A 14458-nucleotide genomic window follows, 5' to 3' on the forward strand; every position below is an offset into this window, starting at 1 on the left:
ATGCAATTGCGGAAATGACTTGTGCTGTTATTGTGTCAAAAAGCTGCAACAAGACGTATTTAAGAAAGTAAACATAACTTTATAGTAGACATATTGGGAAAGTAATTCAGAGCAGACATTGTGACTTGTCATAGCAGGAAAAGCACAGGTGTTACTGCCTAGTCCTGGCCTACTGTGCTGTTACTGGCTAAGAAAGCCCAGAGGTCAAACACAGGACGTTGACCCAACTGTCAACAATGACTTAATATCAGCACCCTAACAATGACAGTTTAATAATCCAAGTACTTTGAACCGAACCAAGTACGTGCTAGACATTGTGAAACACTCGCAATTAGATTAGATGTAGACTCCAAGCCAGTTTTAGGAAAAGATCAAAGTTTGGGTTTAAACAATTGGTCCACTTGGAGTTTTGCACATTACTCAAACAGACATCTCCTTTACTTCTGGGTGAAATAACTTCCCGCAAAGGCCCTGAAGGCAAACTTGAAGGCAATCAGTACAATCCCCATTACACCAGGGTCAGATTAGTCAGGAAGTAATGACAGTGAGCTAGCATGTACAGTCCCTGGACCTGAAGCAGCAAAATGGAATTCAGCCATCAATCCTTTTGTAAATTACACCAGTGTCCTTCCCTCTGGGACATGTCAAAAGGTCCTCTGTGGAAATTACCTATTGTCTAATGGTTTACTTGAAGTGCCCTGATTTTGTTGAAAAACTCTACAAAACATCTACATGACTTGGTGCAGGGAAAGTGCTTTAAATGAGCTTGTGTGAGCTTCTCAACTACAGAATAAAAGGCTCCCGACTATATTTTTTTAGGGGTCAGTGATAACTTGCAAACACACATACATTCAATTTGTGTCAGAACCAGCGACCAGATATGCTATCAGTAAAGGTCTGGTAATGTGGAACTTGTTTGTAGACACACTTGATTATACAGTAGGTATTAATCAGAAATAGGTGAAGTTGCAGTAAGGGGTTAAAGATGATGGCATCCCCCACCGGTATGTGCTTAAGTCTTTAGTAGCTATATTGATATGAGTGTGTATGGGTGTGTTTGTTTATCCCAAAGAGTGAGCATCAATCTGTGCCTGTACGCACTTGCTAATGTAGCTGCTATTATTCGGTACAGTTTTTTTAGAGAGGAAATTGTTTTCTTTGGCACTCAACCTCAAGACAGAAAATGATCAGCTGTGCCTCGGCGGCGTCTAACAGTCAAAGTTGCGAACATGGATTCAGCCTCATGGACTGTTCTCACTCTTCTTTCTGTCTTAATTAGAAACTTATAACACCTCCGCTCTGTTGCCAAAGCAGTAGAAGGGCTGGGTTCAGCGTCTGACTCATGCCATCCCACCTCTCTTCTGCTTTCTGCGTCTCGCTTCGTGCTGTTTCTGCATTTTAAATGTCTGTTTGTATGAAGCAGGAATTTTAATATCCACAGTTTTCTTACTTGGGCTGAGAGACGGTGACAGATTTCTGAGTTTTGTTACAGATAAGCTTCGTCTCCTGAGATATTTTCTGTGGATAATAGCACTATATCAACTGAGAGCACTGAATCTGATTTCCCCACTTCTTGGTTTTTACTCCTCCAGGTTCCTAGATTACTGGCATTTGTCTTTCTGAAGGCATACCTTAATTCCCTCGGTTATCCTCCTGCTTTGTATATACACATTTCCATCTCTCTCTTTCCTTGACTTCATCATTAAATGCTGCAGAGACAGACCTAAAAACCAACCCAGCAGACATGAAAACAAGCACATTCAACAATGTATGTGACTCTGACAGGCTCCTTTTTATACTTCTGAGATTTACAAATTAGTTCCTATCAAACAAGACGACTGTTTATACATCCTATACACTCCTAACCCTTATATCTAACAATGAGTAACATAGTCTAACTTAGTGAGAGGTTATTGTCTGTCCTCTTTTGACTTCTCACAGTGCTGGAGCACATTAAACCTACGTCCATTGGCCGGTGTAATGGGGCTCATGGTTGCAAAAGGAGGGACAGTGAGGATGTAATCTTGCATAGCCAGACCTGTCTTCACACTTCATTTAAGCGCTGTGCCAGCACTGGAGAAAGGTCCCAATGCTTTGCATTTCTTTGACATTGCACGTCACGCTACGCTGAGACTGGCAGGGATTCATTCCAGATGCATACCACTAATTCAGGTTTCAGTTCGGGAATAATGGCGTTCACTTTCAGGTCGTCTTTTAGCAGAGCTGTGCAGTTTTCTACATGTGATAAGTACAGGATGTAGCTGGGTGAAGACACAGCTGACCAATTTCTGTGTTCGGTGGCCGTTCTTGTTGGATTGTTCTTTTCACAGAGTTACAGAAATTCCCTCAAAACACATGACGACATCAGAGCGGTGACAGGGCTTTTTAGACACTGCTCAGCCATCCAATAAGCTTCTGAGCATACTGATCCCTTAACTCTGAAAGCCCTCATAAAGAAAGCTTGTGTTGAAAATATAGGTAGTTACAAATGGTGACTACAGTTCTATGAGTACATTTGGAGCCTTATTATGAATTAAAATTTCATTGCACCGTTTACCAAAACATAGGGAAGTAGTACTGCCGATTAAACCATTGATGAACACAAATTTGAGTGTCCATGTGACAAACTTAATGCAAAAACTAAAAGGATAATAACTTGTGAAGATAGCTTCCTGAAGGAGGAAGGACTTCCTGAGAGCGTGCTCAAAGTGTTCAAAGAGCTAAAGTAAGGTAGTAAAATGTACCTGACATCTTTCTCTGCTTCCTTAGTGGTCTGTTGTGATCAATATTTACAGCTTAATCTCCCCACTTAATCTCCTCAATCTCTTCTAATAACAGATTAACAACTTAATTAATCCTCTTGTGTCCTTATACTATTAACATGTGTGCTGAATGTTTTTCCGTCTCGCTCCATCATCGTAATCAGATAAACCAACTGAACCCCTCCCCTCTCTCTCTGCTCTCTCAGGACCATCTTCAGTGATCAGCAACGACGACGACTCTGCCTCTCCTCTTCATCACGTCTCAAACGGCAGCAACACTCCTTCCTCCTCAGAGATGGGCCCCGACGCCGTGATCATCGGCATGACCAAGATCCCGGTGATAGAAAACCCTCAGTACTTCAGGAGCACCAACAGCCTGCTCAAAACCGACACGTGTAAGTCCAGCTCTCAGCCGTCTTTAACCCAAATGAACTACAAATGTTTAGCAGTCCATTGTGAGCCGCGCTCCCGAGTTAACTGCACTTTTGTCATACACGGATGTTACCATGGCAACATCTTTCATGCTGCCATTGCGATGACCTTGGAGCTGCTGAGGATAAGCTGTCATTTCAGAGGGAGAAGTGGGAAATAGAAAGTGCATTTGTATGCAAGTGTGTGTGTGTGTGCTTGAGCTTATGTTAGGCACAAATCCATTCATAAGTTTGAGACTTCGATGCGTGACTCATGTACATCCATTACCAAACTCGACGGCAGCAAAACACGAGAGTCTGTGAGCAACTACAGGGAGGAAGTAAACCTCTACGCCGATGACGACCTACAATTTATCTATAATGCTACTGATTCAAGAAAGCAACAGACAGAAGGGAAAAGAGAGGTGTTGAAAGGAAGCAGAACTGGATGATTAGAGGAGAACTGGAGGAGACAAAGAGAGAACAGACAGACGGACAGGGAACACACAATACTGAGCTGGTCCATCAACATGACATTATGATTATTGGCAAGTCAAAGCTTCTACAGGCTTTGGCCTTGTGTTGCTGTGAATGATCATCCTGTGTGTGCAGCATTAGGCTCTTTCTGTTAAGGGGCGAGCTTGAGGGGGGTATAATGAAGGGGGGATTGGGGCTTGACCTCTTCAGTCCTGCGATATAACTAAAAGATAGACGGGGATTTACAGCCTAAAGGCAAGAAAGAAAGCGCTGAAGATCAATGAAAGTCAATAACCTGCTGCTGTGTGCGCGTGTGTGCGTGTTTGTGCCTGCGTGAGTGTTTTTAATATATTACAGCCATTACAACTATTACTCTGTGTGCGTCTTTGACTCACGGACAGGCAGCATAAATACTGAAACGTTTCTGACCGATTATTTGGCCCGCTGCCTTTTCAGAGCCGTACAACAGCCTTTGATGGACACAGTTTGGCAAAGTGGCACGGGGTTGCACGCCAAGAACTGAACTCTTTAAAGAGTGGCCTTAACCAGCTTGCGGCCTGTTATATTGAATGCAGGACTCAGCGGAGGTTACACTGGAGATGGCAGAGGACTCTTCTTGGCAGCAATAAAGCAACAATTACCATGCGGAGATGATGGATCCGTGTGTAATTACCAGAACTGTTAGCTGTGATGCGAAGACTCAGCGTACCTCTGAAGTGAAAAGCTCATTAGCAATAATAACATCAGAGGAGTTAGCATTGTTGGGAAGTGTGTTGCATGCATTATTAAAGACTTACAGTAAGAGAAAACTTTGGATTTGTAAAGGTGGTAACTACTGTGTTAATGTATCCCTAATCATGCAGAGAGCGCACACACACAGGCTGTAAGAGTGCACGTCAAGCAACCTACGTAGGGCTGTAGTGAGGACATTGGAAATACTGAGGGCGTAGAGCAAACACCCCCCAACAACCACACCCAGAAATGCAACAAAAAACCCTGTAATTTAATTTGATTATCTGAATTTCTTATGCTTTTTTATTTAATTAGCCCTTCAAGTTTTATTCAAAGGAAGCTGTTCTTTTGTGGAAATCAGAAACTGCTTATAAACTAAGCTCTAACTGAAAATACCGTCTCAGAGCCTTGTCTGTACTTTCCCTAAACTAAGTATTAGTAGATTTTACTCCCCAGCAGAAGCTTCTAAATGCTGCATTTATATTGTCAAAGAGCGCAGGATAAGGAACGTCATGAAAAGATGAGGCCAGGAGATTGCCCAGTTGAGTAACAGAAACAGAGGACCAGCAGCCAAGAACAAACGATCATGAGAAAGAAAGAGTGGAAAAACCACAGCAGGCTGATTCCACAACAGAAGGCCGAGGAGAGGAGAAAAGGTGCCAGAGCTGAGCGTCCATTTCCGGCTCTGTTTATCCAAGATCCAAAGTAAAGAAAACATTCTGTAGAAGTAGCAGGAGATCGTCCAGTGCGACTCTCATCCTGCAAACCTATCCATCCTTAAGACAGAAGACCTCAAGCAAAATTACAAAGCTCTTCTTCCGCTGTGGTCAGCCACCCTGAAACGGCTGCTGGCAAAGAGCCGGCCAGAGCCAATCTTGAACAGAAATGGGGGTTTGACGATTAGGTGAGATTATCCTGTTTTCTCTCAATCCTCTGAGAGAGCTGCTGCTGCCATTTTTGGAGATTTTTGGACCTCTAGTCTTTCTGCTTCCAGCCATCTTCTGCAGAGGTTGGGAGTTAGACAGCGTTAGGAAAGATAGGAAGGGGATAGACAATCAAATTGGTTTGAATCATTTTGTTTGTTATACAGAATAATTATAGGGTATATTATTGTATCTGTATTATCTTGGCACAGACACAGCCGTGATGATGGTCTGCTTTGAGACCGTATTGAGTAGTAACGGGTTCGACTGATGAGGCTTCTCTTTGGGGAACAAACATCAGGTAGCGGGGGTCTTAGATGCTGAGTGTTGCCATAGCGAGGAGTTTGACTGACACCCAAGTGTCATGTCTCAAGTCCAAGTCCAGTCTCAAGTCATTTCTTTTTTTTGTCAAGTCAAGTCGCAAGTCATCGAAACAGCAAGCTCGAGTCCAAGTCACCAAGTCTCAAGTCCACGTCTCTGGTAGTTTCTTTTCGACACACAGTTACTCCCTGGAGGCCTGCTGGTTCCCCTTCTTCTAGTCTTTATGCTAAGCTAACTGGCTGCTGGCTCCAGCGACCTTTTCACTGTACAGACATGGGTGTGATATCAATTCTGCTATGTTAAAGCCATAATAATAACTCCCCAAATGACAAACTATTCCTTACATTAGGGATGTTTAGACATACTGTCTCAAACCAGAGCTTATAAAACACTACGGACATGTGAGTTTTTCATAGTTGTAGGTCTAAAAGTAATTAAACCCTCGGCGCTCTGAGGAGATTTTCCTGTCTCCATCTTTGTATGTTACACCTTCCTCCTGGCTCTGTGTTCAATATCTCTCAATTTTTCCGCCCTTTTCCATCCCAGCAGATCCATTAGGGATTTTATTGTGTTGTTTCTAGGGAATGAGGATTACCATTGTTCTGGAAAATGTTGTTCATAAGTCAACACAGCATTTGAAAACACCCATTTACACACACACATACAGACTAAGGCTGTAAAAATGGAGATCGGAGGACATATCGTTGGGAGGTGCAGTGTAAAAAAGAAAAGATGAGTTGCGTTAGCTGATGGAGAAAAGGTTGGAAGTCTCTGTTGGTCTTATTCTTAAATCGTCTCTCAAACACGGCTGTGTGTTTGGCCTATCGATTTGCTCCTACCAAACACACCATTTCCAACCTGTTCAAGCTGTTTTATGCTGAATCCAGGATCATTGCAGGAGTGTGTGCAGGTGGAAAACAAGGAATGGGAGAAGAGGCCGACGGAAAACAGGGAATAGTAATGACGTCCGGAGGCAATCATTTCTCAGTTTTTCATAAGATTAATGAGCGTAGGTGAGGAGACATTGCAGGACGATGGAAAAGGGGGCGACTGGAATGCTCGTAGAGGAGGTGTTTGATGGGAAATATTATTCCTCTTGATGTTAATGATGTCAGCGGCGTCATAAACAAGTGATGGAAAAAAGAGTGATGGAGCAACAGAATAAGGAAGAACATGTGCCTAGATGTTCATGATTTAAGAGTGATAGCTGAGGGGACGGCAACAGGGAGGAATAAACGCTGGAACAGAGGGAGGCTGAATAAGGAACGTGAGAGCGAGATAATGAGGCTGAATGGAGCCATGCTAAATGAGGGAAAATGAGCGAATATGATAAGCATGGAAAACGGGTACTAATTAAGAAAAACATCAGAGAATAAGAGTGTAAAGTTTGGTAAATGGGGAATAATATTTCTGTAGATCTTAATTAAGGATACTGAGTGAGCAGACGAGGGCTGATGTGCAGCGCTGCAAATAGAGACAAGGTTTAATAATGAACGCGGGCTGGAAGAAGGAGAGGAAAATTGGTAAAAGCAGACAGCTGGAACGCAGAATTCATGAGTAAAATAAGACCACAGAAGATCAAATAAGTTGATTTGAAAAGTTCTTGATTGCTCTGTGAAGCGATTACGGGGAGTTCTTGAATTCATGAATGCAAAATTAGTTCCAATGACACTTCTTAATACACGAAAAAGACAAGCGAGAAAAATCAGGAAAAGCTTTGAGGACAGCACCAAAAAAAAAAGGACAAAAACGGTGCAGCATTGGTATGCAGACATCAATTTATTTGCTATTTGAGGGAGTAATTATGGAGAAGTGGTGCCAGGGGTTTACATGGGTGAACGCTTATTACACAACCACAGCAGGAAATGGTGCGGTGAGGTTATTAGCTGGTTAAACGGTCGGTAGTTGTGTCGTGGGGATGCGGGTTTAATGCGCTGCTGCTGCTGCTGCACAGGGAGTTGTTTCACCGACATCTGTGACCTGCTGAACTGAAGGCAATCATGAGGACGACGTGATATTAACTGCAGTGATTCCTTCACATACTAATGCCTGTCTACTGTAACCATCAAGTTTATACAATACAAATTTGCAATTGACCAAAGAAACATAATGTGGTTTGAATTATGTTTTTATTAACACAATGAGGAAATGTGTAATGAAAGTATTTGCCAAATTATACATATACATATCTGCAAATAGTTTTTCCCCACAGTAACCACTTGTTGCAACCAAAGCTTGAGCCATTTAAACACTTCAGGGACTTTGACAACTGGGTTAAAAAAGTCAACCGTGACTTAGATACGACACATAACCTGTTTGATTCATCGGGACTAAACCAAAAGTTCTCCGTCCTCTCCTGACGTTGACCAGAGTGCTTTAGTTGCCTAAACATACCTCCAAGGCTGAGCAATCTAACCTCCCAAATGTCAGTCCTGCTCCACCAGAATGACCATCTCTGTCAGATTTTTGTGCTGTACAAAACATTTAGCATTTGCTTTGAAGAAATATAGATAAATATGTACATTACAGTAGTCGGCCAGCTCTTCTGTCTATTTTCAACACATTTTTTAAGACCAAAAGAATCAATTGTTTCTGTGTTTAGCTAAGTTTCTATCTGCCCTTGAGCTATAAATATATATATTGAAATCAATTTTATACTTAAAGCTCCTGTGAGGAGTTTTTTCACTGCTTATGAAACAGACTGAATTTAATTCTGATGACTCTATATGAGCTACAAAAGCAAACCAGCCCTTCAGCGACAAGATTGATTATTTCTATATAGTTATTTTTAATGCCTGAAACTGCTGGCGGGGCGTAGGTGTCAGATGAAGCAATTAACTGCACGCTGCCTTCGTTAACATTTTCCAGGACAATATTTAAAGTGAATGATACATATGACTGTTAAAGAAGGCAGGAGGACATGTTTTGTTAAAAATCACCACTTAAGCATGTACAGGACAAAATCAGCAAAGAGATAAGAGGTATGGCTTTGTCCACAGGGGGCGCCAACATCAACACAAACTGAAAGTTCCTCACAGCAGCTTTAAGCAAGTGATTTAAAAGAAACTGAATCCACACTTCTAGTGAAATTCACTTTAGTCAAAAACCATCAGCTCAAAAAAAAATGGATGTTTGCGTTTACGGATAACAACAGGGAAAAACATCAATAATTAAAAATGCGCTCTAGTTTTAGCTAGCTTTTACTTTATATACCCCCCTTACTGCATGCGACCCTGCAGTGCACAGAATAGCCATACGGTGTGTCACTAAGTGCACATACTGCCCTTTGTTTGGTTTAAGGTCCATTTTGCTGGTTAGTTCATGCAAATTTAAAAGGATTTTTTATGGAAATTACATATTTTTGTGTCATAATATCTCTGCATATATGAATTAGATGTCAGAAAGCCAGAAAGGGTTATAACTCAATTTGTTCAGATATGTAGTAACTGTGTTTTGTCTTATTCTGTGCTCCTTCTCCTCTGGTACAATCTCACACTGAGAACTAGATGCTTCTGAATATCTGATGTGGACCAGCACTGTTTCTTCTCTCCCTCTCTCTCTCTCTCTCTCTCTCAGTCTGTACAATATTGGGTTATAGTGGACCTCGGTAGCTTACACTGTAGATCGATGCAGCTTCTGAGGGTCTTGCTGGCCTTTAATGTGATATTCTGAGTGGACAGCTTTTCTTCAAATGCGCCTCTTAATCACATCACAGATAAATCTCGGCCCTTGGTGTCCCCTCTCTCTCTTTCTCTCTCTCCGTCTGTGTGTGTGTGTGTGTGTTTAAGAAGTACCCCTGTGCTTGTATTATAGGATACTACGCGTTTCCTTTGCATGCAGACAGTCGCACATCTGGCCTGCAGTCAAAACAGGGCTTAGCGAGGTCACAGTGAGGCCACCACGCTGTGTATCATTGTGCAGAATAAAACCTTGTACACGAACGAGGTGAGATGCCAAATTTTGTAAAAAAAAATCATCTGGCACAGAGTCACAAGTTACTTAGCAACAGAAAGCAGGTTTTTCGACGGTGATCCAACTGTGGGTGAGCAGAAGGCGAGGAGGGATTACGTACATAAAACAGACACTGAGACATGTTTTACAGTAGAGTAGAAACCAAATCCAATATGTCCAAACAGGGATTTTGCTTATTTACTGTTGCATCCATATGATGTATTTATCTAACAGAGGAAAATATCCTGAAACATACACTATTCAAATCTGTTCTGATTCTCCGTCTGCTTACTTACATTTAAAATTATAATACAATAAAATTGGCCCCCAGAAATATGTGTATCTGGATCGTGAGTAACAGGAAATCATTTCAGAATATTGACGAATCCCACGCATTTAAGATATAACATACTTTAGAAAAGCAGCCAGTAATCCTTTCAGTCAGAACAGCCTGCAGATGTTTTTCTCCAAATGTACACGATAACATTTATTGTATTTTGATGAAATCACTTCAGTGTGTTGTAGATTTGTCTCACAGCCAGACAAGCAGACAAACCACACCTGAAGGGAACTCGTCATAATGTTACAGACATCTTGTTGTCGTGATCTCATATGAACGTACACCCTGTCCCTGTGTCTTTTCCTCCATGTTTAAAGCTGATTTCTCCTCTTCCTTACAGTCGTCCAGCACATAAAGAGACACAACATCGTGCTGAAGAGAGAGCTGGGAGAGGGAGCCTTCGGGAAAGTCTTCCTGGCTGAGTGTTACAACCTCTCGCCCGACCAGGAGAAGATACTGGTGGCTGTCAAGGTAACCTGGGCGCCTCATGGTCCTTATAAATACTTTTTCAAATGTCAAAGACCCAGTGATTATGCACGTAAAAATTCAACACACTATTATACAACAGTTAGTTCTGACCAAGTAATCTGATTGGACGAGAGGCATTCCATGAGTGGTGATATAGAGAGCAACATCTCTGGGACTTTTCACTCTGTGTATCACTCCGCCTTAGCCAGTGGCGTTAAGAATAATACTGTTAAAATGAAAGCAGACTCTGTGTATGTCTACATTAATCAAGCTGGTACCTCTGAATCACACAGCAGCCTCTTATCTCACTGGTTGATGATAAATTGAAACACACAGATAAATGTACATGATAGAAAGTAACTGCTCTGTGGTAATCTAGGCCCTGTGTCCACATAGCGCCCTTTTTCTGAGCGCCATCGTCTCTTTTCAATTGTTCCCAATGAGGACAGAGCGTATGTGGCCGCCTAGAGAAAAAGCGCTGCACCTCCTTTTTTCAGAGTGCTCCGCCTTTTTTGTGCCGGCGCTCCGAGTGCTTTGAGTTGACTTTTCAGAAAGGCGCTGGTGTCGTCACTGCCGCCTTTTTTAGGCAACCGATCAGATGGGGCGTTACTCGTCACCCTGGTTACAACCAAACATGGAGGAACAACTTTTGGCCATTTCTGTCTACCTGGAGCTGTACGATATGACAAACAATCACAATAGAGACCGAAAAGCCCATTTGTGGGAGCAGATCGGCCGGACACTGTTGCTGGTAAGTGTTAGCGCCCTACGCGTTGTAAGCTTGTTGTTAGCTGTGTAGCAAATTAAACTTATTGTTGTCATAGAAACAAAGCGTTTTTTCTCTCAACGCACAAGCGCTTCATCCCAAGAGCTCCCCAGCGCCCTGCCAGTGCTTTTCTGCCAGAAAAGGGTGCGATGTGGACACGGGGCCTTGTTGACACAAAGTAGATAGAGTGCAGGAGAATGTTTGGGTTGCTTGGCAACAAAGGTCTAGTTTCAGTTGAGTTGTAGAGTTAGTTAAGTAGGTGGAGCAAAAAAGAAAAATCAGATGTAGATTAATACTTTTTTCTACTACTTGCAGCTTGTATAACATTCATATGTTTTCTAACTCATCACAATACACAGACATTGGGCATGACATCATTTGGTCGCCAACACTTTCCATTTCTACGTTACATGAACTTTTGTCCAGTGAATTTATTACTGCACAAGAGCGGGTGTGGAACGTTCAACATCCATCATGGTCGGTTATGAAAAAGGCCTCATGTACGGTCCTGTCAGTCGTCACATCAAACCCGCCCCATATTAAATAAACAGTTGTGGTTTGCTCGAGCTGAATTAGGTCCAATGTAAATATATGGGAATGGGAGGGGAAGACACATCTGCCATAACAAATAAGACATGTGCTGATAGATTTGGTTCACAGGCCAAGTGTTTTATACATTTAAATGTATTATATGAGAAGTATGACAAGAAAGAGAATTTGTTTAAACGGGGTATTTTAAATTGTCCTTTAACTGTGAGATTATACAGGGTAAAGTGATTGAGCGAGCCACTGCAATCACTTCATTAAACAACAAACAGCTATCACAGTGCAAAGAGGAGACATAGACGGACAGATTGTGTTTAAAAAGGAAAACAAACACCATCCAGCCTGCATCACAAAGAAGGAAACTCAATCTATGAGGAGTCTAGTTTCAATATGAGATATTTTGAAAATCCTTCCTCCTGCAGAGAGTTTGTGGGCACAAAAATACAGCCCATAATGTCATTACTGAAGGTGAAGTTATTGCTTTCTCTGTGTTACTTTGAAATGAGATCCAGGACCTGAAATACATTTGAAATATTGAACAGTTTACAGCAGATAAGCGTGTGATCCTGAAATGTATTGGAGGCATTTTTAAAGGAAATCCTTCATACGGCCTCTGTGCAGTATAAAGACCTCATGTTTGCAGTCGCCTCTCCTCCATTTCCTCTGCTATTGTTAGAAAGTCTTTCCTTTCAAGAGTTTCTCTTTAAGCGAAAAGGTGGAATTACAATCAAACCGCTGACTTCCGGGGGTCAAATTGAACGGTTTCCCAGAGAGCATCCTCCCCTCACATCCATCTCTCCATCAAGCACGCTTTCTCTCCTGGTCTGCGGTGAAACAGGATCGGATTGGTGAAGAGCTTCTCATTAACAATACATGACCAGTGAGAGACCCCCCTCTCCTTCCTTTACCCCTCCACTTCCTCCGTCTTCAGCACTTCACCTCTAACTCTCACCTGCACTACTTTTTCCTCTCCCCTCTGCAGCTCCTCAATCTCTTCCTAAATCCTCCACCTTCTTGTCTCTTCCCACACCTCCTGTCTCTCCTCGGCTTAGCTCTAAACCGCTTGCTGGCCCCGCTGATGTTTGCTGCCAGCTTAGCTTCAGCTCAGGCTGAGCACTCGGTAAAATATGCACCTGAAAGAATCCCAGGAAGCAGATTTCCTGGTTGTAAAACAAGATGCTGCATTGCTGACTGCACGTCAAATCTGGTAAAACATTTTACAATCAGCACTCAACTTCCTCTAAAAATAAAGAGTGTTTGTCAAACAGCATGTAGACACGATGTAGATGAATCATGTAATCATTAGAGTCACTTCATTGATTTAACCGGCTCAATTGGATTTTTTTTCCTTTTCAATTAGCTAATGTACCACCTGCTTATAGTACGCGCTTCCCGTCCTCGTCTTTTTGTCAACTGACGACAACAACATGACTCACCATTCCTCTCCACTTGTCTCTTCCTCCTGCTCAGCGCTGCATCAACACGGTGATGAAGCAGATGTGATGAAAAGCTGGTGGGGAAACAGATTTTTTCACATATATAATCAAATTGCCTTCGCTTCTCCTTACGTAGAGGGCAAACTGACCCAAAATACAATGCAAACAAGGAGGGACTATTTCTTTTGAGTTAACAGAATCACTGGAAACAACGAGGTAATTCAAAATAAATATGGTGTATTCCTGGAGTTCACAGCACTACCCAGTGGCGAACTAAGGCTGTCTGAAGGGAAGGAGTGATACAATTAAAAGGGTACAAGCTGCATGTGTTTGGATACCAGTGCACATAATGGTCACTGACTGGAAATGCTCACTGTAAGGCACATCACCACGTTTAATCCACAAGAAGCACAACCTGTAGGGCAGGTTTTCTCATTTTCTCCAGTAGGGGGTCGCCCAGTTTGACATGTTATCTTGTTTTCTCCACCAGTAGGGAACAAGAAGGGCAACACAAAAGGCCGGTTATTACAACCTGTTGCGTATGTTATCTTGTTTTCTCCAATGGAAGGTCACTCTGAAGAGCACCTAGTTTTTTCCACGGTTGCTGTGTCTCAATTCAGGAGTTGCATCCTTCGAAGGACGTATTGTGTCACAGCGCCACCTCCAAGGCTGTCATATTTGGAAGGCTCCTTCAGATGCAGCCAACAAATGCGTCGTCCTTTTCCCAGGCCACAAAGGATCAATTGGTAGCATCCTTAGTAGGCCAATGTATCCTGAGATTCATTGCACACCAATTGAAACGAGACGGCGGATTCTTAAACGGCCGAGGAAAACACTTTTAAATGTTAAAGTTTTTGGTTTCAACTCAATCAAAAAGCTGCGCTACACGTGTAAAAAAACCCGAAAGGGGCCTTGAAACAAATTCTCTTTAAAATAATAGGTAAAGTCATGTGACGTTAGTTATAAAAGCTAGTTAGCCTGCTAGCTACCTGTTGCTAGGCGACAGGGCAAGGCAAGGCACCCGGCACCACAGCTTGTTGTTAACTTGAGGAGGGCACGTTATCTCTTTTTCTCCACTAGAAGGGCGCTCTGTTTGGTACACGATCCAGCTCCACTACTGGAAAGCAGGTGGTTATCAGGTTATTTATATATTAGGTGCATCCAAAAATATACTAATTATTTAATTAAAGTAGAGAGATGCAGATTATAGTTGAAGAAATGACAAAGCCATGATATCGCAATGTTTATTTTTATTGAACCATTACCATTACATTACGTGTATTCTAAACTGGTGTTGCAGACTGATTTGCTGCCAGCCAACAGTCT

The 14458-nt window shown here is 42.3% G+C and overlaps 1 protein-coding gene across 1 annotated transcript in view; it reads left to right on the forward strand.

The window, feature by feature from the left end:
• The window catches only part of ntrk2a (neurotrophic tyrosine kinase, receptor, type 2a), a 95690-nt gene that overhangs the window by 59463 nt on the left and 21769 nt on the right, over window positions 1–14458 (forward strand). The window contains exons 13-14 of the mRNA XM_069683634.1: window positions 2969–3157; window positions 10257–10387. Of these exons, the coding sequence (XP_069539735.1) occupies window positions 2969–3157; window positions 10257–10387 (320 nt within the window). The remainder of the gene's footprint in view (window positions 1–2968; window positions 3158–10256; window positions 10388–14458) is intronic.

The sequence above is a fragment of the Semicossyphus pulcher genome, unplaced genomic scaffold (assembly GCF_022749685.1).
Source record: "Semicossyphus pulcher isolate SPU_LCO1_2020_fin unplaced genomic scaffold, fSemPul1.0.p SCAF_6, whole genome shotgun sequence".
In the NCBI taxonomy this organism is placed as follows: Eukaryota; Metazoa; Chordata; class Actinopteri; order Labriformes; family Labridae; genus Semicossyphus; species Semicossyphus pulcher.